The sequence below is a fragment of the Cnephaeus nilssonii genome, assembly GCF_951640355.1.
Source record: "Cnephaeus nilssonii genome assembly, chromosome: 3".
Taxonomy (NCBI): Eukaryota; Metazoa; Chordata; class Mammalia; order Chiroptera; family Vespertilionidae; genus Cnephaeus; species Cnephaeus nilssonii.
The window spans coordinates 23,915,224-23,941,912 of record NC_137074.1 but is presented as its reverse complement, the minus strand read 5'-3'; the positions used below and the strand labels follow the sequence as shown (position 1 = coordinate 23,941,912).

General features: G+C 35.0%; 1 protein-coding gene across 4 annotated transcripts in view; it reads left to right on the top strand.

Moving 5' to 3' along the window:
• IFT80 (intraflagellar transport 80) overlaps positions 1–26,689 on the top strand; it is a 96,332-nt gene that overhangs the window by 68,826 nt on the left and 817 nt on the right. For all 4 annotated transcript variants that reach the window (XM_079766455.1, XM_079766457.1, XM_079766454.1 and 1 more), the window contains 10 exons: positions 1,359–1,477; positions 3,357–3,431; positions 7,371–7,534; positions 10,067–10,131; positions 11,703–11,838; positions 12,260–12,407; positions 13,857–14,028; positions 14,947–15,036; positions 15,136–15,308; positions 22,906–23,029. In XM_079766455.1, coding sequence (XP_079622581.1) covers positions 1,359–1,477; positions 3,357–3,431; positions 7,371–7,534; positions 10,067–10,131; positions 11,703–11,838; positions 12,260–12,407; positions 13,857–14,028; positions 14,947–15,036; positions 15,136–15,308; positions 22,906–23,029 — 1,266 coding nt within the window. The remainder of the gene's footprint in view (positions 1–1,358; positions 1,478–3,356; positions 3,432–7,370; positions 7,535–10,066; positions 10,132–11,702; positions 11,839–12,259; positions 12,408–13,856; positions 14,029–14,946; positions 15,037–15,135; positions 15,309–22,905; positions 23,030–26,689) is intronic.

Here is a 26,689-nt window from a genome sequence, read left to right as displayed (position 1 = left end):
AAAAATAGAATATGCCTTATAGGTAGAAGTACTTCAAATAAATACTTATAAGATGTTTGACTTTATTTTCCTATCTTTTTTCTATACCCTTTTATTCTTCATTAATACTGTAATTGTCACATTATACTGGATTTATGAAGATGATATCATTTTGAGGGGAATTTAAAGTAATACAAATTACAATTAAACTCTTTTTCTCTATTTTTCAGCTCCTACTATATTATCTTACCCATTCTGGTATTGGCCAGAGATTAGATAGTTTTAACTTGCCCAACATTTTTCCTAATTTTTGGCAAATGGTCTCCAACTTCAGGATTTTTATCTGATACTACCAACTGTTAAAATTCTTGCAAAACTTTATTCTGTTACGAACATAACAATTTTAACTATCTAAGGCAAATCTCCTTTTGTTAATTGGTGCTTAACTTTCTTATATATTACCTCTGTGCAAATCTCCTTTTGTTAGTTGGTGCTTAACTTTTATATTATCTCTGTGTTTTTACATATGGAAATATTTTCTCCCCTTCTGTGCAGCTTGGTTTGTCAATATGCACTAACACCTCCTACTCTACTTTTGAAATTGTTATATCTCTTATTTTAGAACTTAAATTTGTAAAAATATTTTTATTGATTTCAGAGAGAAAGGGAGAGAGAGATAGAAACATCAATGATGAGAGAATCAATCAGCTGCCTCCTGCACGCCCCCTATTGGGGATTGAGCCTGCAAACCAGGCAAGTGACCAGAATTGAACCTGGGACCCTTCAGTCTGCAGGCCGATGCTCCATCCACTGAGACAAACCGGCTAGGGCTAGAACTTAAATTTTAAAGTAAAATCTAACCCTAAAAAGATACATTAATACTGTTTGGGGCAGAAATTATACAGGGTGGGGCAAAAGTAGGTTTACAATTGTAAGTACAAAAAACACAGAGTTTATTCTTATATTATTATTTATTAATTATTGTATTATTTTCCATATGAACAACTGTAAACCTACTTTTGCCCCAACCTGTATACTTTCTTTCCAACTCCTATTTGCCACACTCCTTTGACTATGTTATAGCATTTTTACCTTATTGCTCCATTGCTACATTATTCAGATTGGCTTGCATGTTAGGAATCTCTATATATCTTTTTCTGTTTATTTCTAAGAAGTTTTTTATGTCTATAATTTTGTTGGTTGATTTTATACCCAAATATGTCATCTTATCCCAGTTACTTTTGAAATGTTCTTTTTTTATGTGATTGGACAATCATGAGAGCATTGAATTTTTGTTTTTCAAAATCTTGCTAACTTACTTAATAAAAGTTTGATGTATTTTAATGTTGTTTGTTGGTATTCCATTTTTCCTTGTTTAGGTGCGTAACGTTCTTAATGATGCAGTGGATTTACTGGAATTCCGTGACAGAGTCATTAAAGCATCTTTGAACTATGCCCACTTAGTTGTTTCAACGTCTCTTCAATGTTATGTGTTCTCGTAAGCATCTTGCATTTCTTAAAAATCCAGTTTTGTCTGTGATGAGGAATTTATTTTTAATCTTTCACATCAAGTTCCTATCCTGAACTTAATCCCAAACAAGAGTGAGAAAAAGTTAGCCGAGAGCAGTGAAAATAGATCTAATAAAGTTTGTGAATCAAAGGTTAATACTCACTTTTAAAATACTTCTCTGAAATCGTGTATGCTCTTACTTTGCTCACAGTTCTAAGGAATTTAGTATAATTTGATTTCAAAGCACAGAAAAGACTAGGAGCAGCTGATAAGTGATGCAAAAAGGAACCTCCTAACCATTGGAATAGGGGACAGCTAGCTGCCTGACAACAGACTGAAATATATTCATTCAGTAAGGACACAAGGAGCTATTTAGGCTTAACATCATAGCCCATGGTAATCACGTTCATATTGATGATCCAGAGCTGTCCAGAAATAATGAAAGCAAATATTATTTGGTATACTTTGTATTAGAAAACAGGGAATGATTCCACACATCCAAGACTTGCACCTAAACATACTTGGTATTCAAAACAATAACTCCTAATAAATGTTGAACAACTAACTTTTTGCCTTGATTTGCATTGTCTGCTGATTTCTATGATGTAAATACTTCTACTGTGGCCAGTTTCAAGCTATCAATGTAGTGTCTGAAAGCAGAATTGAGAAGAGGTACATTATAACATTACATGTTTACAGTCTAATCATTGAATACAAAATTGAGGATAGAGATTATATGTCTTATTCACCATTTACATGCCCAGTTACCTACTAGCACAGTGTCCAACATGTAGTAGGTACTTAATAAATAAGAAAGTATTTTTGAGTAAATAAATGGATTGAAAAACATGAAAAATAGTGTTGTCTTGGTATTCTTATGCCCAGTAATACATAATGCAAACTAATACATTTACTAATTTAATTAACCATTGTTACAACTGTGTACTAATATTTCTCACTCACTTTGTATAAATTTGCTACAAGTGAGAATCTACAACTTGGTATAATAGCCAAGTCTGGAGTAATAAATGAGAGAAGCAAAGGAGAGAGCATTAAGAAACATTTTAAACTGTGAAGCAACTGATTATTTGGAGATAGGTTTTACAGGCTGTAAATGTTCTGTCCGCTCATCCCTATCGTTGAATCATATTACACCATAAAAGCCAAAGAAGTTATTTGTTCATTTATGTATCCATTTATTTAATAAATATTTATACAATATTTGACAGTTTTCAGAATGCTTCACAAACATCTGTTTAGGCGACCTGCATGAGAAATAAATCATGTTTATCATGTTCTTGTTACGTATTACAAATGTTTGTTCAGTATCTGCTATATAATAGGCAGTTAGCTAAATACTTGGGTAAGTTGTCATTACCTTCATTTTACAAATAAGGAAACTGATGCTTAGGGGATTAAGCTTATTAAAATCATATGGCTGACAGGTGGTGAAACCAGATTTCTAATCCTGATCCGTTTAGGCAAAAACCCATCCCCTTTACACTATGCCATGCTGCTACTGTTTTTCAGATGAGAAACATTAGACGACTTGCCCAAATCACAGAGCTAATAAATGGACTTTACTTGGACTTACACTTAGGATTCCTCAATTCATTTATTGTGATTCATACAATAAACTTTCATTAAATGCTTCCTGGGTGCTAGGTTTAGGGACAGAGTCTCTGTGTTCTGCTGAGGGATACCGAAATTAAGTGAATAATTTTAGAACAGTGTGCCAACCGCTGTAATAGAAATATATACAAAGTTACTGTGAAACTAAAAACACTTAAAATGAATACCTATCTCCTTATTAAAAAGTATTCCGTATTTTAAATGTTAATAAATTTCTATTTTATTTGTCTTTCAGTACGAAGAACTGGAATACACCACTTATATTTGATCTCAAAGAAGGAACTGTTAGTTTAATTCTGCAAGCAGAAAGGTAATTTGTTTATCACCTTTGACTACTGAATTTTGGGTTAAAATTTTTCAAATCACAGCAAAGCATTCTTTAAAGCATCCATTTACAAAATGGTACATTAGTCATTAGGTATCAATCTGTTTCTACTATTTATTTTTTTAAAAAAGTAAGAGAATAAGCTCTTAGATCAATGGTTCTGAAACTTTTTGGTCTCCGAACTTGCTTACATTCATAAAATGATATGGAGAGTTATATGAGGGTTATAGATATTACCATTTACTATAGTATTAGAAATTAAAATTGAGATTTAAAAGTTAATTTAAAATGATGAGAATAAACTCAGAAGTAAATAGCAGAGTAATGACATGAGAAATGAGAGTGAAACTGGCAAATTACTATGAAATCGTTTGACCTCAACATCCCTCTGTTTTCTATTCTGTTTTTTTTTAAATATATTTTTATTAATTTTAGAGAGGAAGGAAGAGTGAGAGAAAGAGATAGAAACATCAATGATGAGAGATCAATCATTGATCGGCTGCCTCCTGCACACCCCCTACTAGGGATCAAGCCTACAATCCAGGCATGTGCCCTTGACTGGAATCGAACCCAGGACCCTTCAGTCTGCAGGCGGATGCTTTATCCACCGAGCCAAACCGGCTAGGGCTCTGTTTTCGTTTTTAAATATTGGTTGAAACTCATTAATTTTATAAACCACTATTTGACTGTGACCTGAAGTTTAAAAAATGATATCCTCTGCAGTGTATATAGGACAAAGACACTCCAGACCAATTAACTGGAGTAACGATAGAATAGCTATTACTCAGGAATGTACACTTCTCCATGAAAACTATCAGTCTTTCAAGTACAGTGATACCCTGCTGAATCACAGGTCAAACTTAGAAAACAACAACCCAATAAAACCTGGAATAAAGTTTGAAAATGTAATAGACAATTACCTAAAATAGCTAGCTATGAAAATATTTGCACAAAACCATGTATTTTATTCCTTATTCCTTTACTCAGCACCTAAGCAGCTCTTAATAGTGTTTATTATCAGGTTTTCTAGCCCACAGCATTTTATAAATAGCAAACCAGAAGAGGAATGGTGCTGGTGGGCTGTTAGAGGTTGGCACAGGGACAGAAAGAAAAGTGACTGGCTGGCAAGGGAGCATGGAGAAAACTTAAAGCACAGAACTGTGGGGCTGAGCGGCATCATTTTTTTGATGCACCAGCAGATTCTCATGAGTCAAAGCTATCAGTTAACTAGTTACTGAAGAGTATGATCATCATATTGATGACCTTGATTGATCAAGGAAATAATTGTGTCAAGTTTGTATCATCTGTTTAATGAAATTGAATACATGATTTATTTATTTAGTTATATCATAAATTTAAAAAATAAAAAGACATCTTTGCTAACTTAAAAGGTAAGATGTTAGCTGTCCAAAAAACATTTCTGACATTTTTTTACTCAAACAATTCCAAATAAATTTATTTATACATTATTTATAAATATGTAATTTTTAAATATGCTCTTAGTAAAGGCATGTATCAATGGAATCAATTATTAGGTAATTAAAGAATATTTTACTTATTGCCTATTGCTGATCTTATTTGTACATTTAGATATGTTTGCCCCTTGAAACTGTTTACTCACAAGGAGATTAAAAGAAGAGAAAATACTTTTGTTTGTTTGTTTATTTATTTAAATCTTCACCTGAGGATATGTGGGGTTTTTTAATTGGTTTTTAGAGAGAGAGGAAAGGAGGAAGAGAGAGAAACATCGGTGTGACAAACATTGATCAGTTGCCTCTGGTAAGTGCCCCAACCAACTGGGGATTCAATCCACAACCTTTTAGTGTACGGGACGATGCTCCAACCAACTGTGCCACCTGGCCAGGGCGAGAAAATGCTTTTAGTTCTGAGACTAAGAAAGAATATATACTAATACGATAGGTCACTTTGTCAACATTAGCAAATATGCACTAATGTGTAAAAGTCAAACCTTTAATTAAATAAAGTACACACTAATAATCAAGTATTAATTTAATTAAAGTGTATATTTTGGGCTTTGTTATATACTAACTTTTCATTGTTTTTGTGTTTATTTCCTATTTGTTTCCATAGCAAGAAAGAATAATTAGCAATTCCCAAGTCAAGAAATAGTTCTGAAACAAGGATATTAAAACCTTGAACATAAGATTTTAAAAAGTAATAATGTGTTCAGTATTGAAGAAATAGACACTCCAATTTAGCAGTAGTAGGAGTGTAAATCAATGCAACCTTTCAAAGGGCTGTTTAACGATATTAAAATTTTAACAGTATAAGACCTTTGATCCAATAATTGCATTTTTAGAAGTTGTACTAAGGAAATTAGTAAGATAGATGTACATAGATATGTATAGACTCTAGACATTCTTTAAAACAGTAAATAATTTGAAATAAAAGTCCATCAGGAATGAGTTAACTAAGTAAAGTTATGGTATATCCATACTTTATTTGCTATAAGTTATCTTTCTGGAGATATGATTGCAAGAGATCTTTTGATTTCTCCCTATTGTTTGAATTGGGGTGTGTTGGTTTTTTTTGCAATGTTTATAAATTTTCAAAGAAAAAAATAGCAGCCATAAGATATTTACATTTTGACTTAATAAAAAATTAGCTAACAGAACCCTTATACCTTGAATATAATTATCAACACAGCAAATGAACCCTAGTCCCTGCTATTTAAAAATGTGTTCTTTTAGATATGAATAAATTTACCAATGGTCATCATACTATTTTAAAGTCAAAGCATCTAATTTTGATAAATGCTGGCCCTAATGTTAATTTTTTTTAAATTATGTTTTTTATTTTTAAAGAGAGAGGGAGAGGGATAGAGAGAAACATTGATGAGAGAGGAACATCATAGATTGACTGCCTGCTGCATGCACCCCTACTGGGGATTGAGCCTGCAAGCCAGACATGTGCCCTGACCAGGAATCGAACCAGCAACCTCCTAGTTCCTGGGTCAGTGCTCAACCACTGAGCAACACTGGCCAGGCCCTAATGTTGATTTTTGAGTCATTTCCACTGTTTTGGACTTTAACCAATATTTAACCTTTGACTTTAACATAATCATTAATTGTGAAATCTGTTTAATTGTGTTAATGCTGTTTCATGATACAACTAGCATTGGGCATTAAAATCACTGAATGTAAATTGTGAGATTTTCTTATTGCCCTTATATAGAGATGCTTCTTTAGGAAAGGAAAGGAATTGCAAGTATAATGTAAAAGGGGTCAAACTTTTAGTATATAAGGTAGTGTTTATGGGCATTTTCATTTTACTTCTCCCACCTCCATTAAAAAACAAGAATCTAGAAACAAAACAACCAGTGTTGACTTTTCAGGTTGTTTGTATATTTCATTTTGTATATACCTATGTACTTATTTTAATTGTAAGGTTTAGGTGTTTCCAAAGGATAAACTATTGTCTAGTATACAAATACCAGAGGCCCGGTGCACGAAATTTGTGCACAGGGGCGGGGGTGTCCCTCAGCCTGGCCTGCACCCTCTCGCAATCCAGGACATCCCTTTCACAGTCTGGGACTGCTGGCTCCTAACCACTCATCTGCCTGCCTGCCTGATTGCCCCTAACCACTCGGCCTGCCTGCCTCATTGCCCCTAACTACTCACCTGCCTGCCTGATCACCCCTAACCACTCTGCCTGACTGCCTGATCTCCCCTAACCACTCGCCTGCCTGCCTGATCGCCCCTAACCACTCGCCTGCCTGCCTGATTGCCCCTAATTGCTCACCTGCCTTCTTGATCGCCCCTAACGGCCTCTGCCTCAGCCCCCGTAGCTTCGTCCAGAAGGTTGTTCAGCTGTCCAGTTTAATTAGCATATTACGCTTTTATTACTTATAAAAATATAGTATACTCCTATTTGAGAATATTATTTTAATTCTTTATTTTTTAGACATTTTCTTCTTGTAGATGGTGGTGGTATCTATTTATATTCTTATGAAGGGCGCTTCATTTCTTCTCCAAAATTTCCTGGAATGAGAACAGATATTCTGAATGCACAGACAGTATCTCTGAGTAACGATACCATAGCAATAAAAGACAAAGCCGATGAAAAAAGTGAGTACATTTTTATAATCTCCTATGTCAAATTTCCGTGAAATTTGTTAACACTATAAAATTTTCATACATTAACTTTCATTTTCTCATCTATTGATATGTAACTTTCTATGAAAGAAATATGAACTTTCTAATTTGTCCTAGACATAAATTAATGAAAAAACTGAACTATATGTAAAGTTGTCATACTCTAACAAATAGATATTGTTACAATAACAAAACTTAGTGGTAAGGAATAAATCAATACATATGTCAGGTGTTTTGTAATTGCATAGTGCAGTAAAACATTTGCTAATTTTTTTGTTTTTAAGGACTTCCTTTCTCCGTAAAAAGGAAGAAAAGAAAAGGAAATGAAATCATTTCTAGATAGCAGACAGATTTAAGATGGCTGTGTAACTGTTAATAATTATAATTAGGAAGTCAGATTTTAGTCTTCAATAAACAAATTTGAAAATCTCAGTCATCACTATGAGTTGTTTATACTTTTCTTATTGAACACCACATGTTGTAGGTAGGAGCTTTAATATATAAATGTTTCCAACTGAATATACCTTATTCTGATTTCTATAGTTAACTTATATGTGAAACATATTTCATTATTCTTTAGTCCTTTGATCGCTCATAGAATTTTACATTTAGAAAGAATTGTGAATATTTTCAGAAAAAGATTTATATGCCAATAAACTTTTATTTACATAAATTTTGATTATTGAGTAAGATAATCATGTAATTTCATTTTGTTGTAAATAGAAAATCAAAAAGACTAAAATTATTGTAGAACTGATATAAAATTAGAAGGAAAATATTTTTTTTATGTTCCCTTTTAAAGAAACTAGTACTCATTAATGGCTAAATAGGGGTATATGCTAACAATGGAAACCACAATTGAAGTACCTAAATCTTTACCCTGGAATTTTAAAAATTTTCTTTCAACGGGACTATCCACAAATAAAATCAGTGGTTCCTTTCTAATTTGGGAGCTCCTTTACAGGCATGATTCTTGAACCAAGCACAGTACTCTATATTATGGTAGGTGCTCCATGAATACATGATAATAGATTTGAATATACCCGTTTGGGTGACTGGTTAAGTAATAGAGAAGTACTGCTTTTGACTTCTGTCGTGCACAGATACAGTAGGATATTAGTGTGGGTGATTATTTGAAACAAATAATCTGGGTATGAGGAGCGTGAAAGTTAGAGAGCAGTTACAGTACTTATGTTTAGAAGCAACTCTTTCAGCTCCCAGTTTCTGTTACATCTTATCACCAAAACACAGGTCCAACCGCCCATAGATCAGGGCCACTTAGATGTGGAAAAGTAGACGAGTTCATCCTTTACCTCCAGCTCTTTCTAATATGTGCAGTCAGCATAGGATAGAAGCCTTTTAAAAAAAGTTATTAGTTTCTATAGTTATGAAAATAACTGGGTTTACCAAGCCCAAATCATATTTTAAAAATGGAAGCCAAAATTTTCTAATTATATTTCTATATTTAATTCAAAATTCTGTTATGTATTTTTCTTTTTCATCTCTCTCAGCGTAATTGGCAGTCTTAGAACATAACTCACTGTTATGACATGATTCCTCTGTGAATATAACCAATGACCTCAAATCTTAATATCTTAAGGTTTACTAAAATCTAAAATCAACATACTAAAAGTGTGCTTCTCTAGGATTTAAATATCACCTTATACATATTTTAGCATTTTTGTTATCTTTATAAATTACCCAATTTTTTTCCTGACTGTTCGTACCATTTCTGTCTTTTCATTTCTGTAATCCTATGTGCATGTTCAGTTACATAAAATGACTCCAGTTGGGATGAATCTTGGGCTGAAGTAATTCTGGAATTGCTTAAAGAGAATCACGGAAACATTCTAGCAATCTTCCCACCCTCGCCCCAACCATCTTTTTAAAAGAGAAAAGAATACCCATCAATATCACTGTCATGTTTGAAACCTTTGGTGAAACAGAGAAGGGGACAAAGAGAATCCCTGTTAGTAAACAAGGACACTCCTACCCCTCAGGAGATGGCAAGGGTTCAAGTTCTCTGCCAGGGACCCAGGACAAACACCTGACAAATTATACCATAGTGGTGTGCTGACCACAGGGAACTGAACAGTACATAACACATTGCCTGGTATTATAGTAGGCACTTGACACAATTTTCCTTTGTGAAATAAAGATTGTCTGGATGTTATACTGGTTCTAAATCAGTTATCAAAATTAGAGATTACAATTAGACTTGGACTTGCCATTGTTGATCCTATGCAGCATTGAAACCATGCCATTAATAACCATTCTAATTAGGGAATGTATGTTTTAGGAAGAAGTATCAGGTTCCACTGTTTTCATAAGAAATACGACCCCATTAATAAGTAGACATTTGATGCTGCTGCTCTTCTGTGCTGATAGATACTTGATGGGCCGCCGAGTTAAATAATTTCTCATGAGGACTATATAATTCCATTGAAGTTTACCAATAAAAATTTTAATGTAATACATTAACTAATGTTCTACTTTTTTTTCAAGTTATCTTCCTCTTTGAGGCATCAACTGGAAAACCATTAGGTGATGGAAAGCTTCTCTCTCATACGGTAATGGACATTAGCTATTTCTAATGTAAATAGCCATCGTTTACTTCCTTAATTATTTATTTTAAATTTGAATAACACACATTTGTATGATTCAGAAATAAAAAATCATAAAAGAGTATACAGTGAAAATGTCTGCCTCGTACACCTGTTCCTCATCAGTAGTTTTTCTACCAAATAAGTAACCACTTTATTAATCTCCTACATATCCTTCCAGAGATTTTTAATGCAAACACAAAAAGAACTGATATGTTCTTTTCCCCCTCTTTTACAAAACCGTAAAATACAACTCTGCACCTTTTCTCACACAACACTATTTCTGGAGAACTTTCCATATCATCATATGAAGTACTTTCCCAAACCTTCCCCCATCCCACCATACATACAACATTTTATGGATGTATCAGAATTTCTTTAACCTATATCCAAGTGATGGACATTTGTTTCCAGTCTTTTGCTATTACAATATTGCCAAGATGATTTACCTTGCAAATACCTTCTTGCACAAGTGTTAGTGTATTCTGGGAGAAATTCTTGAATTGCTGGTTTTTAAAGATGTTATGATAGTATACATAGATACAGTTACTTGGTGCGATTATGATTCTTGCTGAATTCACAGATCCCAGCAAGTCTTCAGACATAGTAAACAATAAACAAATACCCCTTGATTTGAATTGAAATCAATCCATACAGAACCATTTTCAAATTATGAGAAAATGCATTTCACTAGCTAGTATAATAATGTAATAGATTGATGCAATATGCGAGAAATACTTTGCTATTATACACTGATCACTAATTGTGCAGTCAGAAGTCTGGATTGTAAATTCTAGATGTGCTTCTTACCAGCTTTTTCTGAGCAAAATCACTTAATGGCCATGGATCTCAGTCTTCTCATTTGCAATCTATATATATAAAAGCCTAATATGCAAAGTGTCCCCTCGGGAGTTTGACCGACCAGGAGTTTGATCGCTTGCTATGATGTGGACTGACCACCAGGGGGTGGCGTGGAATGAAGGAAGGCCCTGGCTGGCAGCTGGCAGCCACTAGGGACCCTACCCATGCACAAATTTTGTGCACTGGGCCTCTAGTATATCTACTTCAGAAGATTATTTCCTGTTTCACATGAAATGAATGTGAAAGAATCTATAAAATATAAGGCTTTAAAAACATAAGATATTTCCATAAATCAGTTCTTACAAATCTTTAAAATATAGGCAATCTACTTAGAGTAAATTGTGGTGTGAGGAGCTTAATCAAATCGCTCATATGATACCCAGACTTGCCTTATCCTTTCACCCTGACTACTCACATGGAAGTGTTTAAATATACATTATTTTAGTGTTTTAAGGGGCATCTTTCTATAGCCAAAAACCCCCACAAAAAACATGTTAGTATAGCTTTTGAATTATTAGAGTATTAGCAGTTTAAAATTATTTAACAGGGACAGTTTATCACTATAAGTGAGGGAGTGATATTTAATTGATCATTAAGTAAACAAATGTTCTTTAAGTAATTAAAATGATCTGATGGTTAAGCACTAAACTAATCCAGTATTTTTTTTTAAATTTTAGAATGAAATTTTGGAAATTGCTCTGGATCAAAAAGGACTTACTAATGACAGAAAAATTGCTTTTATTGATAAAAATAGAGATCTCTATATCACTTCAGTGAAACGATTTGGGAAGGAAGAACAAATTATCAAACTTGGTAAATTTATTGTAATAATACTACATTTAGAATTTTAATTACTTTCCAGTTTTCTTAGATCTACTCTGTCATATATTAAATAGCTTATTTGCTTGAATGAATCTATGAATGCTTTAATCTCATAACATTTATTAGCTATTAGTTCCATTTTAATAGCAGGTCTTTAGCAACCACAGCTAAATTGGCATTGAAGAAAGACTTGCAAATTAAAAATATAATGGTCTGGATAGGATATTTAGATATTTCCATCAATTCTTATGTGAATTTTTGTACATGTTTTCACCATTATGTGATCAGAAAATAGTCAGACCTACCAGAAATTAGATGGGGTCTTATATGTCAAGATATATTTTAAAGATATATTTTTAATACTTATTATATAGTGGAACTAACAGTACATTAACATTCTTTTTAAAATAAGGAACAATGGTGCATACTTTGGCATGGAGTGATACATGCAATATCCTTTGTGGACTTCAAGATACTCGATTTACAGTGTGGTATTACCCCAATACAGTTTATGTGGACAAAGACATTTTGCCCAAAACATTATATGAAAGGGATGCCAGGTAACATTTTACTGCACAGAATTATTTATTATGTAAATAAAACTAATAGAGTGTCATGTCTTTGTCTCTTAATTTTAATCCTGCAAATATCTTTCACTTTACTCAGTCAACTGAATACTTTGTTAAGCTAAACCTAGCTTAGTGAGACTTAATTGATGGAACCAAGTTGAAAATGTTTTATAATACTACTTATTTACTTGTTTCTTATGTGACTATAATTCCCATTGTATGAGTATAATGTTAAAGCTTAATGTTGTTTAATGGTAACTCAGGTAGTTTTTTCAATGTGGTTTAGTGATTTTAATATAGCCACTCTTAAGATTTTTCAGTGATACACAACTTTATGACAACCTTTACTTTCCCCCAGATTGTCATTGACTTTAAGTCTTTCAGGAATGTATGTGTTCTAAAATTGAATTCAATCTACAATTTAATTTTTAAATTAATATTTTAATATTAAAGAAAAATATGTAAAATTACTGAAAAGTTTTTAAAATTTTATATGCTTCAGAAAATTAAATACATTTATAATTCTAAATTCTCTAAGAAATAGCAAGGGGAGTCCTAGCTGGTTTGGTTCAGTGGATAGAGTGTTGGCCTGTGGACTAAAGGGTCCCAGGTTTGATTCTGGTCAAGGGCATGTACCTCATTTGCAGGCTCGATCTCCAGCCCTGGTCAGGGCTCCTGTGGGAGAGGCAACCAATCAATGTATCTCTTTCACATTGATGTTTCTCTCTCCCTGTCTCTCCCCCTCCCTTCCAATCTCTCTAAAAATTAATGGAAAAATATCTTTCATTAATTACAAAAAAAAGAAAAGAAAAGAAATAGGGAGAGGATCTCTCACTCTTGACAAAATAGGAATACAAAGGCTTTTCAACTCTAAACCTTAACTTAACTTGCAAATCTATTTGGAGTTCACTTTTAATTTTTAAATTTATAACCTTAACAAAACTGGACAAGCATCATTTTAAAAGTTGTTAAACTAATAAATGAGAAGTTACCAATAAAGAAAAATAAATTTAAGAAAAAGAAAAGTTAGTCTCTTAAAGTTGACCTCTTCTTATGGTGAGGAAATATTCTTGAAATCAGCTTAATTTTTAATGGTTTATACTTTAATACTTTAAAAGTTCAAGAAAAGTGATTTAATCATTTGTGTGATTTACCTTAGGACTGAGGGGAAAAGTCATTTGAAGTGCTTTTAGGAATAGCTCTCACATATATAATAGATTTGCCACGTTAAGTAGCATATTGTGCTCTAAATATAAATAAAAAGTTAGATTCAAATGTTTATTTGAATATATACATTCTCCATGGAATTAACTTTTTTGGAGGTGCATTTTGGAAGTTGAATACTTTTTATGTACATCAGGGATTAACTCTCCAAATTTAATATAAATGAAAAATTTGTTCATAATATAAATTGCACTTTGCTTTTATTTTTTTCTACAGTGAATTTAGTAAAAATCCCCATATTGTGAGCTTTGTGGGAAATCAGGTAACTATCAGAAGAGCCGATGGCTCACTGTTTCACATGAGCATATCACCATATCCTGCTATTCTCCATGAATATGTGAACAGTTCAAAATGGGAAGATGCTATAAGACTCTGTCGCTTTGTTAAGGTACTTACATTTCAGATCCATAGTTGTGTATATATTGTGTATTAGTTTACACAATATCTTTGTACAAGATGAGAAATGACAACAGTTAAGGGCTGTGAAAATATGTAATCAGGATCATGTCTCTTTATAAATGAAGATATGAGTGATCCAGGGGGTAGGTGCTTTGTGATTTATTCTCTGAGGAAGCTGTCATTTAAATGGATAGCGTCTTAATATTGATACATATAAAAAGTCTTCTGTGGAGCTTTTCTAAAGTCAGCTTCCCAACTTCTACCCCCATAGAGTTTCTAATTTCTTAAATCTAGGAAGAGGCCTGGGCATAGTTTTTAAGTTTCTCAGATGTTTCATGCAACTAAGGTTAAGAATCTGCCTAAGATCAGCATTTCCCAACTTGGTTGAATCCAGGATTTTCCAAATGTGTTTGACCACAGAACTCTTTTGTTGAATATGGGTTAACATTCCTTAGAATCCACTTTAATGGAGAGACTTTTTGATGTTTTTTCTTAAAAGGGGTTGTTGGTGGCAATCTGCTATAATAGCATTCATTATCCAAGAACCTTCCCATTCCTCAGGTTCCCTGTATGTTGTATTCTTTAACATCTTATCAAGAAGACTGGAGGGTTTAAACCTTAAGTTATCTTAAAAGTATATTGTGAATTCAAAAGTGAATCTTTGATACTCAGAAATTTTAAAACATTTATTTAAAAGTAGTTCTCTGTGTGTTATTAATGCATTTTAACAAAATAGCCACAGTGAAATTTCTACATCATTAAGTTATTGAATTATTCATTCTTTCAGTGCCAGTCTCAGTAATTTTTTATTTTTAAATAAAATATAATTTTGTTATATTTTAAATCACTGTTTATTTTAAAAATTCAGCCATGTAATTGAGATAATTATTCTCATATTTCATTTTAGGAACAAACCATGTGGGCTTGTCTAGCTGCTATGGCAGTTGCTAATCGAGATATGACAACTGCAGAAATAGCCTACGCAGCGATTGGTGAGGTAAATAATGTTCACTTATGTGTATATATGTGTGTGTGTGTTGCCATAGTTTGTTATATTTCTGTTACTATCCAATTCAAATATATTTTCTTTTATTAGATTGATAAGGTTCAATACATCAATTCTATAAAAGATCTTCCATCTAAAGAATCAAAAATGGCCCACATATTAATGTTTAGTGGGAATATACAGGAAGCTGAAATACTGCTTCTTCAGGCTGGCCTTGTTTACCAAGCAATCCAGATAAATATCGATCTCTACAAATGGGAAAGGTAATAAAAATAGTTTTTATCAATTCCAAAACCAGATTTATCTTACTCTTTTAATTACCACTTTAGTAAATTACATTTTTCACTGTATTTCATAGTTTTCTAACAGTACAAAAGAATTTATTCATGTTTATATTTGTGAGTAGTTTGTAATTAAAGATTTATGCCTTCTCTGAACTTGTGATTGATTAAAAGTTGGGGTGTAAAGAAGAAAAGAGAGTCTAGAATGTATCCCAAATTTCTGATTTCAGTAATTGAATAAAACTACTGAAAATGCTAATATTGCAGATTTGGAAGGGAAAATAGTTCAGTTTTAGGCGTATTGAATGTGAAATATTTGGGGAGAAATATGTGATAATAGTTTATTAAATGGACCAGTGGCTTATAGGAAAGATTTGAACCAGAAATGTAGATTTTGGAGTCATCAGGAAATGGATGGTAGTTGAAGCCAAAAGAATGGATGGAATAGAAAGGCGAATGTGTGGAGTGAGAAGACGTCGACAACAGTTAGGGGATGAGTGAAAGAAGAGAAAGCCACTGAAGATTGGGATAAAGCAGTCAGACAGGCAGAGAGAAGAGCCAAGAGAGATTTGTGATGCTACGGAGGAAAGATGAAAGGATTTATAGTAAGGAGTGGTTGGTAGTAACGTTAGCCTTGGGGCAGATTGCTTTCTAAGACAGAATGGCATGCTATTCCTTCCCTATGTGTTAGGTTCCCACACTCATTCTCTCAAATATGTGTCTCTCAGTGAACAGGGTTGTAGTGCTTGTATACATACACCCGAAGTTACTATGTTATAAAATTGGCATGCCCACTTTTCCAGGTTAGAAATGTCTTTCGTCGTCTTTGTTTCTCTCTGGGCTCAAATATAACCTATAAGTCTTTTCAATTACAGGCCTCTTAGAGTAGAATTTTTTATAGATATCCTATCTCTACTTTCCCTTGAGTAAAAGTAAGAAGAATGGCAGATAGTTATTTTTGTTATTGACATATTACAGTCTCTTTATTTAATTTATGCACTAATGATCTATACAGGCAGTCCTCGGGTTACGTCAGAGATCCGTTCCTAGGGCACAACGTAACTCGATTTTCACCGTAAGTCGGAACACACCTACATAAACACCTACGTCACTCACATGGGCACATACACAGCAGTAATGAAGTGAAACAGTAAAAATATTTAAAAGAAAGATAACAATTCCTGACCTTTACTGTGGTAAATAAATAATAAAAAACATAAAGCACATATGTACATACATAGAAATGACGGAATTTTTTTATATAAATAAATGGGAGATGGCAACGTAATCATGAAATGACGTATGTCGAGTCCGACGTAACCTGAGGACTGCCTGTATACTGTTCATACAATTCAGCCATTCTGTTTAGGTTTTTTATTTAGACAAATTGGTTATCATTGTTTAATTGTACAAAAGATCATGAAAAATGTTTTTGGTTCTATAAACATGAATAAGTCATTGTCCTGAATGTATTCTTAATTCATAAATTTTAAAGTAATTAGTTTGGAAAGAGACAGCATGAATAACATTTTAAAAACTCTATATTAAATAACTAATAAAAATTATGTATACCATTATCAAGCTATGAATTGCATGAGAAATAGGAAAGAATAATGTTTAAAGCATTCTTTCAACCAATATTTTTGAGAAAATATTTATGTTGATAAGTGTTAGACACTACTATTTGTATAGCATTCTGAACACTGTATAGTATTAAAAACAAACTTTTTAAAGATCTTTAGCTTAAAAAGCTTACAACCTAGTTAGGAATTCTATTTTATTATCATTAATAACCAGTTAATAGTTGATCTGCATTATTCACCAGACCTTGATCCCTCAGATTACCACTTGTTCTGATCGATGGCACACGCACTTTCTGAGCAGCACTTCAAAACATACGAAGAAGTGGAAAATTGGGTCTCTGAATGGTCTGCCTCAAAACAAGAAAAGTTCTATTGGGACGTATCCACAAATACCTGAAAGATGGTCCTTTTGATTGTCCTATTTTCTTTGATTACAAAATCCACATTACTAACCAATTAAAAGTTAATCCGCATTTTTAACCGGTAATGCGAATTAATTATTAATCGGTTAAAAATGTGGATCAGCTGTCAACCGGTTAAAAATTCGGATTTTGTAATCAAAGAAAACACGATAATTTTAAGAGAAACATCAAAAGTGCTTTAGTCAAAGTAATGTCCATCGGTAGCTACACATTTCCCCCATCTTTCAGGTAATTTGTAGATACCGTCCCAACAGAACTTTTCTTGTTTTGAGGCAAACCATTCAGAGACCCAATTTTCCACTTTTTCATACGTTTTGAAGTGCTGCTCAGAAAGTGCATGTGCCATCGATCAGAACAAGTGGTAATCTGAAGGAACAAGGTCTGGTAATACAGCGGGATATGTCGGGAATTGTGTTAAACACTTTCCATATATCATCTTATTAGTTACCACAGCATTTTACAAATGAAGAAGCTGAGGCAGATCTAGGATTTGAACTTAGTCTTCTAATATCAAAAAGGATCTGAATTTTCTTAGAATCATCAAACAATGAGATATGTACTGTTGGTAGCACTACTTATATTTTTTTACTGGATTGCTATTTATCTCTTTCATTTATCTTTGCAGATTTTTACATCATCTTTCCCCTTTCAAATGATTACTGTACACTTATTTAAGGACAGACATATTTTAAATTACATATACGTAGTAGGTTTTAATATTCATGCTCTTACTCTCTATGCCATACCCTTAATCATTTTGCAGTGCTCCTCTTCAAACCTAAGTGTATATACACAACAGTGAGTCAGTGTCCTAGCAGGAAGATGAGGATATTTGCCTCTGATGGCTTCTATTGAGAACTTATAATATAGATAAATAATATATATTATTTCTTACATATAACATATATGATGTCCTCTGAACATTTCTTGTACCTCCTTGACCTAAGTGAAACTTACCTCTTCCCAGAGGACACTGCTTCTCTACCTATCCTCTCAAATGGAGTCAGTTATTTCTGACTCCCCAGTTCTTAGGATCTGAATGTGAATGGAGTTGATGTCCTTTTTGCCTCCCTCATTTTTCCCCCCTATCTTATAAAATCTCTGATCCTTTGAGCGTTATGTCATGTGACCCTGCTTTTTTTCTGCTGTAACTTCACATCTTCCCTATTATTTCTATATCTTGCTCCCTGTACCTCTATTCTCCCCTACCTCCAAATTTCAGCAAATAGACCCTACCTTAAGATATTAGATCTCGCCCTAACCGGTTTGGCTCAGTGGATAGAGCGTTGGCCTGCAGACTGAAGGATCCAAGGTTCAATTCTGTTCAAGGGCATGTACCTTGGTTGTGGGCATATCCCCAGTAGGGGGTGTGCAGGAGGCAGCTGATCGATGTTTCTCTCTCATCGATGTTTCTGACTATCTCTCTCCCTTCCTCTCTGTAAAAAAGATCAATAAAATATATTTGTTTAAAAAGATATTAGATCTCAGGGAGAGGGAAAACAAGAGGGCCAGAGGATTTCCTGGGGAAAGAATGAACACTGGGTGCTCTTTATTCCTCCCATCTACCTGCCACCCCCCTTTCCTGTGTTCCTTGCTTGTTGTCTTAACTATAAACCAGTGGGTTGGTCAAGTGCTGGTAGACCTTTGTGTCTACCTGATAAAGATCCAGGAGCGTTGTTCCAGGATTCTGATTACTATTACATACTTGACTCCAAAAATGCATCTCTCATCTAGCCCTCTGAGCTGCCGTATTTGCTCCCAGCATCTGGCTATCCAACTGCCTTTTCAACATTTCCATTGGATGTCTCATATGTCTGAGTTCAAATTTGTGTTTATTCCCTCCTAAACTTGGTCCTCTTCCAGTAACTTATATTATCTTGTCAGTCCATGCAAAGCTGGAAATCTAGGACTTACATTTGACATTTTCCTTATGCTCCACCCCCACCTCCCAATTACCAATTATTTTTCCTCCCAAATACCTCTTACTCTTATCCACTTACTACCAGCATCCCTAAGATGATTCAAGTTTTTCTCAGTATAACATCTCACTAATCTCTGCATCTGCTCTTCTTCTCCCCTTCACACTGTAGTCATAATGGTCTTGTCACAATGTGAATCTGATCATGTCACTCTTAACCTCTGACACATTGAAACGAAACCCGCAGTTTCCCATCTCTTTCAGCATAATTATCAAGGACTGAGTAAAAACGACTTCAACTAGTCAACAGCAGTTACTATAGCTGCTAAGAAACTTTTATGTATTGTCTTCATTTCTAAATTCTACAGATATTTCTGACACCAGTTGGAATATTTGTTGCTATTGCATATTCATTCATTCAGCAGATATTTATTGAGTGCCTGCCATATTAGGCATATTTAGACATTACATGGAGATCTGCTTTAAAAAAACAACAACACAAAGAAACAGTCTCTTGGTGAAGTATCTGGTCATGTAAGAGTACCTGATTGAAAAGGTTGTTGAATAGGAAAAGGGCAAATGTGGTGGCTAAGGATGAGGGCTATGGAATCAGACCTGGTTCTGCATTTATAGCTCTGTGATCTTGGACAGGTTACTGAGGCTCTGTAAATCTCAGTTTCCTTTGTTGAAATAAACCTCATATTTATTGTCAGGATTTTAAAATTGTAAAAATTTATTTGCATACTGCCTAACATAGTAAGACTACAATAAATGGTAGCTATTATTAATTTTTTAAAATATTTATTGAGTGCTGTCGTGTGCTAGGTTTTAAGCTCTGAATACAGCAGTGAACAAAATCAACCAAGTTCTGTAATGGTAATTTTTTATTCTAAATGGTATGGCTAAGATAAAAAGGTCAGAGTAGGAGTAAGAGGGATATATATTTGGATCCAATATAAGAATCAGTTTATAACAGCATAGTCCAATAGGGATGATAAATATAGTAGATTGCTTTTAAGATCCCTGAACTTCTATATTTGTTTAAAACCTTTAGAAAGGAACAGATTTTGATGTGTTATTCCATTTGAGAGGCACAGTCTCCCTGGCTTGTGCTTCTGTCATTCCTACTTGAATTTGAAAATTGCCTGCAACCTAACAAAATGCAATCCTTAAAGACCTGTAGGTAAGCAAATTATCTACTTGACATTCACTTTGGATATTTGGTGGTGGTCTGTTCTGAAAAACAGGTGAGGGGTAGGTAGAAACTAAAAACTCCAGATACACATATTGATTCTCTATGTAAGTATTAATAAAAATAATTTCTCTACTCCTACCAATTATATGAAGTGATTTTGCCTTATTCAAGTTATGTTAAAAAAATCATATTTTAGAGTTATCTTTATATATAACTTCCTTCTATTTAAAATCAGAGAAGATACATGGATTTATTCCAGCCCCATAATCTAATGTCACATTTGTTTGGTTGCCAAATAACCATTTGCTAGAGACATACTGTTCCCATAACCCTTATATAGTTTGGAGCGAATTACCTCCTAAATGTGGTAAGGAAACATTTTATACCCAGCGTGTACTTTTAGAGAACATTTAAAATAGCACATTTGAGTGTTTATCTTTAGCCATTGCTTTTTAATCAGATAAATTAATACATATTTTATAATAATAATGGCTATAATGATAGATAATGCTTAGTATCTATCTAGTATCTAAATGCAGGATTAGGCATCATATTCTATCCTATCTACATAATTAAATGTATTGATGTTCCATAACAAAGTATCTCTTTGGAATTTTTATAAAGCCCCACCCAGAATGGATGCATATGTGTACTCCCCACTTAGAACACTTCTAGCTGTGTGCAGTCAAGAGTTCCTTCCCTCATCATGTACAATCAGAAGGAATGTGAAACGGAACTTCTAAAGTGCCAAAGGGTGGTTCACCAGAGTTACCACTCACACACTCATCACTGGAATCAGAGCCTTAGGGACATATAAGGGGATGAAATGGGAGAGGGTTAGAAAGATTAAGACAGATAATCTTTGCTTCTCATCTTTTGATCCTCTATGAATTGTTTTTTGCCTTCTCTTCCACTTTGTTCCTGTATGTTCCAATACCTCTACATTCTTTCTATGTATCCTTTTTTTTCTCTGAAAGACTTCAAGTCACAGAGGAATAAAGGAACTTTGTGAGGAGTTTGTGAGGGGCAGCAAATACCCTTGAATTTAGCAGTATTGTTTGTGCCAAATATATTTTTATAAGAATTTGTTGTGGTAAACTTTGGCATTATCATTTGTATTCATATGACTTACATTCATAATTTTTTCATATTGTATTTATCTTCTCAGTTGTCTATCAATTGTCATTTAATACACACAGCATATCTAAAATCTTAAGGAGATTTAGTTTAGATCAAACCAAAGCATGCTAAGAGTTAAATAGATTTTCCTACTATAGAGTCACATGTTGCAAAAAAATCTAGTCAGTAGTCAATATTGTCTAAAACAACAGATTTTAATAGTTGGCTCTGATAAATCATGACTGGCCTCTTCAGAAATTGCAAGTCATCTTAGAAAGCAAGAAAACTTGAGGAACAATGTACTATGAGTCTTATGATGGCTGTTTCCCATACTTTAAAACAAGATGACAGGGAACAGTGTTAGGAGAGCTATATATATTCTACTGGATTGTTCCCCACTCAGCTCATGTGAGTTATGCACAGGATCACGGGCTGAGATGCTGTCCAAAACCTGCATACAAAACCCAGCCTGGAACTGAAGATTAATCTTTTCATTTCCCACCATATTATCAACATATAGATTTTATGTCTGTGGTGTTGTAATACTGATTTCAGCAATTCATTTACTTCTTGTCTCCTATTTAAATATTACCTTTAAAGTAACATAGTTATATAGATACTAATTAGAATTTAGTATAGGCCAGTCATGATTTATCAGAGCCAACTATTTTTAGACAATATTGACTACTGACTAGATTTTAAAAAAATTTTATATAAAATGTAAATGGCTAACTTTTTCTAAGAATCAAATAGCAAAGGTGTTTTGTCAAACTTATCCTCAAATTTTATTTCATAATATTTTAAATTTTCTGTATTAACAAATTTAGTTGAATATTAAACAGAAAAAATCATTATAGATTTACAAAAATGGTCAAGATAGTTGAACCAGTTCCATTGGAAGGAAAGTTCATTTATTTGCTGTTTACTATGATTTCAGTGAATTTTCAATGAACACTTACCATACATATATTCTGTAGTACTCACCAAAAATAAATGAAAGCCAAATCTTCCTTCAGTAAATGTATAGGTTTTTGAAGGAAACAGACTTATAATAATTATAATAATTATAAGCAGTTCCATAATAACAGTATGCATAAAATGTTATGGAGCACAGTTAAGATATTGGTCATTGATTTCTACAAGGGGAGCTGATCAGGGAGATGAGATCATGCATCATCTGGACCTTGAAGTATAAAGAGAAATTTGCAAGATGGATGATATAGGGAATGACGCTTCATACTGAGGGATGAGTGGAGGGAAAAACATAGAACCTTTGTCCCACCCTCTCACCCCATAGAGGCTAATACAGCAATGCTGATAATCTGTTTTATTCTCATTATAGGGCACTTGAATTGGCTGTTAAATACAAAACACATGTTGATACAGTTCTTGCCTACCGTCAAAAGTTTTTGGAGACATTTGGTAAACAGGAAACTGATAAACGATACTTGCAGTATGCAGAAGGTGTAAGTATTATATAGTATTTTATAATGTATATGTTTTATGATTATATATAATATTCATCTTTATGAGACAGAATTTGAATAATTCAGACCTTAATGTAGCGAGAACATACTCATGTTCTAAACATACAGTGGTCTGAAGAGAGAATGAGAGCCAGGAATGGGGAGAATCAGGTTGGTAGCTTGCAGGACAACAGAATAGAGAGGGAAGGAAGATGAGGAGCAGCCAGTGAAGAGAGGGAAGTTGACTATGTAAATAATAATTGAAGGCAGATGTCCTAGAAGTATCTAAGAAGACAGGATCAGTCAGGAACTTATGTGAAGAAGTTGGTCAGAGACAGAAGGGAAAGAGATAAGGATGGATACAGATAAGATGGATACAGGTGAGCACAAGGAAGGAAATTAAGTGAATTTATGTCTGATGGCCACTGTATTTTCTGTAAAGTAGGAAGCTGATGAGAATAAGAGAGATGGGGTAGAGAATGGAGAGCCATCTGGTATGATTTTGAAATTACTTCTTCATGAATAAGAATTGAGTAGGAACTAGAATAAGAAGTGTCAAATAGTGTTGACACTCCCTATAATAGAAAATAATGTGTTTTAGGATAGAAGTCACTTGACAGCTGTCATGAGTACATCCTTATGTAAAATTTAATTATTAAAAATACTCTATTCTAAGGACTAAATGATCAGAACACTGTTCTAAAACTAGATGGATGCCAAAGTGAAATCGAAACATGGTCAGTAGGGTACCGGTCAACTGACACCCTCATTTGTGTTCTAACAAGTAACTAATACAGATGTAATCAGTTTACTTGATGGACTTCTGATGTACCAGGGTACCATCGATATATGGTTTTATTGTGATTGATTTGAGAAACATATGTAAGTCAATTTCAGGCCGGAAGAAGGCCAAAGCATTCATCAAGTTTGTCTTTCTCTTTGCAAATGTTTTGTTAGACATCAAAATGAGTGTTTTGCCATTTAAAAAATATCAAGTTCCAGCCTGATTTAAAAATGAGTCTTTCAAATAATCTAACATTTGCTCTGCCTTTCAATAAGCTGTTCCTTGCACCTTAGCACAGTCATTCATCTTCTATTAGTAAGAAGGATTCTTTTAATTCATCTATTTTATATATTAAAGAAAAAGTATGTGAAATTTTATCTTTTTAAAAAGATGACCAAAAATATTCCCAAGTTAATTCACAGAAATTTGGATAAAGGATATTGGAATAAAAAAGAATCAAATACGTAATTCCATCAACTTCCAGCACAAAATAAAGAAGGCAGGAATTCCTGTTAAGGTTAATCTCTCAGGGACTTAAGATAAATCTGTTCAAGCATCAAATAGTACTTTAGTCTGGTGTAATATTACTTATTCCACCCAGCTCCCCTACATGAAGATGAAAACCTTTTCACTTTTGGCTCAGTCTTAGGATTTTGGATCTATTTCACAGTAAATCAGTTAGTTTAGACTAGGACCTAGTTTTCCCATGTCTTGCCTGAGAGGACACATATTCCTCAATCAGTGATCTCCAGACTTTTTGGAGGAGTGGGCAGGGATTGAGGGTCAGGTGTTAGAGGGGACTTTTATTGTAATACTAGAGGCCCAGTGCATGAAATCTCTCAAGACCCAGACCCGCCGTGCTGGTGGGTCCCTGAGGCTCGCCGTGCTGGCGGGACCCCCAGACCTGCCACGCCGCGAGACTGAGACCCGCTGCGCCGCGAGACCCATCAATGCACCTCCTGGTGACCGGTTGTTTGGTCGTTATGGATTAGTTATAGATATGCCGTTATGGCATTACGGTCACTGGCCTTTATAATATAGGCTAGTGGCCCGGTGCATGAAATTCGTGCAAGGGGGTGGGCTGGGTTCCCTCAGCCCAGCCTGCACCCTCTCCAATCAGGGACCCCTTGGGGAATGTCCAACTGCCGGTTTAGGCCCGATCCCTAAACTGGCAGTCGGACATCCCTTGCAATCTGGGACTGCTGGCTCCTAACTGCTCACCTGCCTGCCTACCTGATTGCCCCTAACTGCCTCTGTCTGCCTGCCTGATCGCCCCTAACTGCCTCTGCCTATCTGCCTGATCGCCCCTAACTGCCCTCCCCTGCCAACCTGATCTCACCCCCAACTACCCTCCCCTGCAGGCCTGATCTTGCCCCCAACTGCCCTCCCCTGCCGACCTGATCTCACCCCCTATGGCCCTCCCCTGCTGGCCTGATCTCACCCCCAACTGCCCTCCCCTGCCTGCCTGATCTCGCCCCTAACTGCTCTCCCCTGCCAGCTTAGCTTGATCGCCCTTAACCCCCTGCCAGCCTGATCTTGTCCCCAGCTGCCCTCCCCTGCCAGCCTGATCACCCCTAACTGCCTCTGCCTCAGCCCCCACCCCCATGGCTTTGTCTGGAAGGAAGTCGGGTGTCCAGAAGATGGTCGGTTGCCCCAGTCTAATTAGCATATTACCCTTTTATTAGTATAGATAGATTATATAGGATATGATTGCTTAAATGGGGGTGGGGAGCCTTTTTCAGCAGGAGGAGATGCTCTTGGCAGACAAAAATACATAATCCCTATATCTGGACTGATAGCCAGCCATATGCACTATACTGCCAAACTGGTCATTAAAAAATTGAACCGCTTTCTTACACCTTATACCAAGCAGCTGTTGCCCTTAAAACCCCTCTTCAGATCCCACCTTAAGTTCTGCCTTTGCAGTTCACCCAGATTATGTTCTGATTGGTCAGTTTCTATGCCAGTCAGTGTCAAAAGCTCCACCTCCTAGGCAGCCATTGGCTCCTCGAAGTTCACCCAGATTTGGTTCTGATTGGTCAGTTGCTATGCCAGTCAGCGTCTCCGGGCCTGTCTCTGGGCCTGATCAGAGAGGTGGGCCTGATCAGCAGCTGCCCCACGCTGCTGGCCAAGCCTATATATAGAGAGAGGCGTGGCTGCTGGCAAGGACTGGAGAGAGAGAGAGAGAGGCAAGGGCTGATCAGCAGCTGCCACGGAGGCTGCGGATCAGACACTGCTTCTCTCTCCGGGCCTTTCTAGCAGCCCGGGGCAGCTGCTGATCAGCCCCACCTCTCTCTCTCTCCAAGAAGTCAGCAGTTCAGCCTGCTCACCAGTCCCTGCCCACCCGAGCCTGCGCGCACAGCCTGGCATTCAGTCATCCCTTCAGTCGTTTTGGACATTACGGACCCTGGCTCTTTATATATATTTTCCTTTTTTTTAAAAAAAGAAAGATGTAGCTGTTATTACCTAAGTGATTAAAAATTTAAGCAAAAAAAAAAAAAAGGACGGTTCTATACATATGTTGGAGTATTTCAATGCAGTGGCATAAAAGCTGGATTTAAAAACAGAAGGATGTTTTTTCTTAAAGAAATTGTTCATAGGACTTAGGGCAGACTCCATGCCTGATACCAAATGTAATGAGGGCAGGGCAGAAGTACGTTATCAAGGATCAAAGGGAAGGAAGTAGACTCAAATATTATCACTTGTCAGTGATTCTTGTTGTGTGCCCCAGCCTTGCTTTCCCACTACTTCCTCTGATACTTTACATCATTGTTTTAATCACCACTATAATTTTATATTACTTTAAGAAGCCATTTTTGCAGAGTATGCTCAAGGGAAGCAAATGCTGTCCTGTCTTTCCTCAGAGCTAGGCCTCT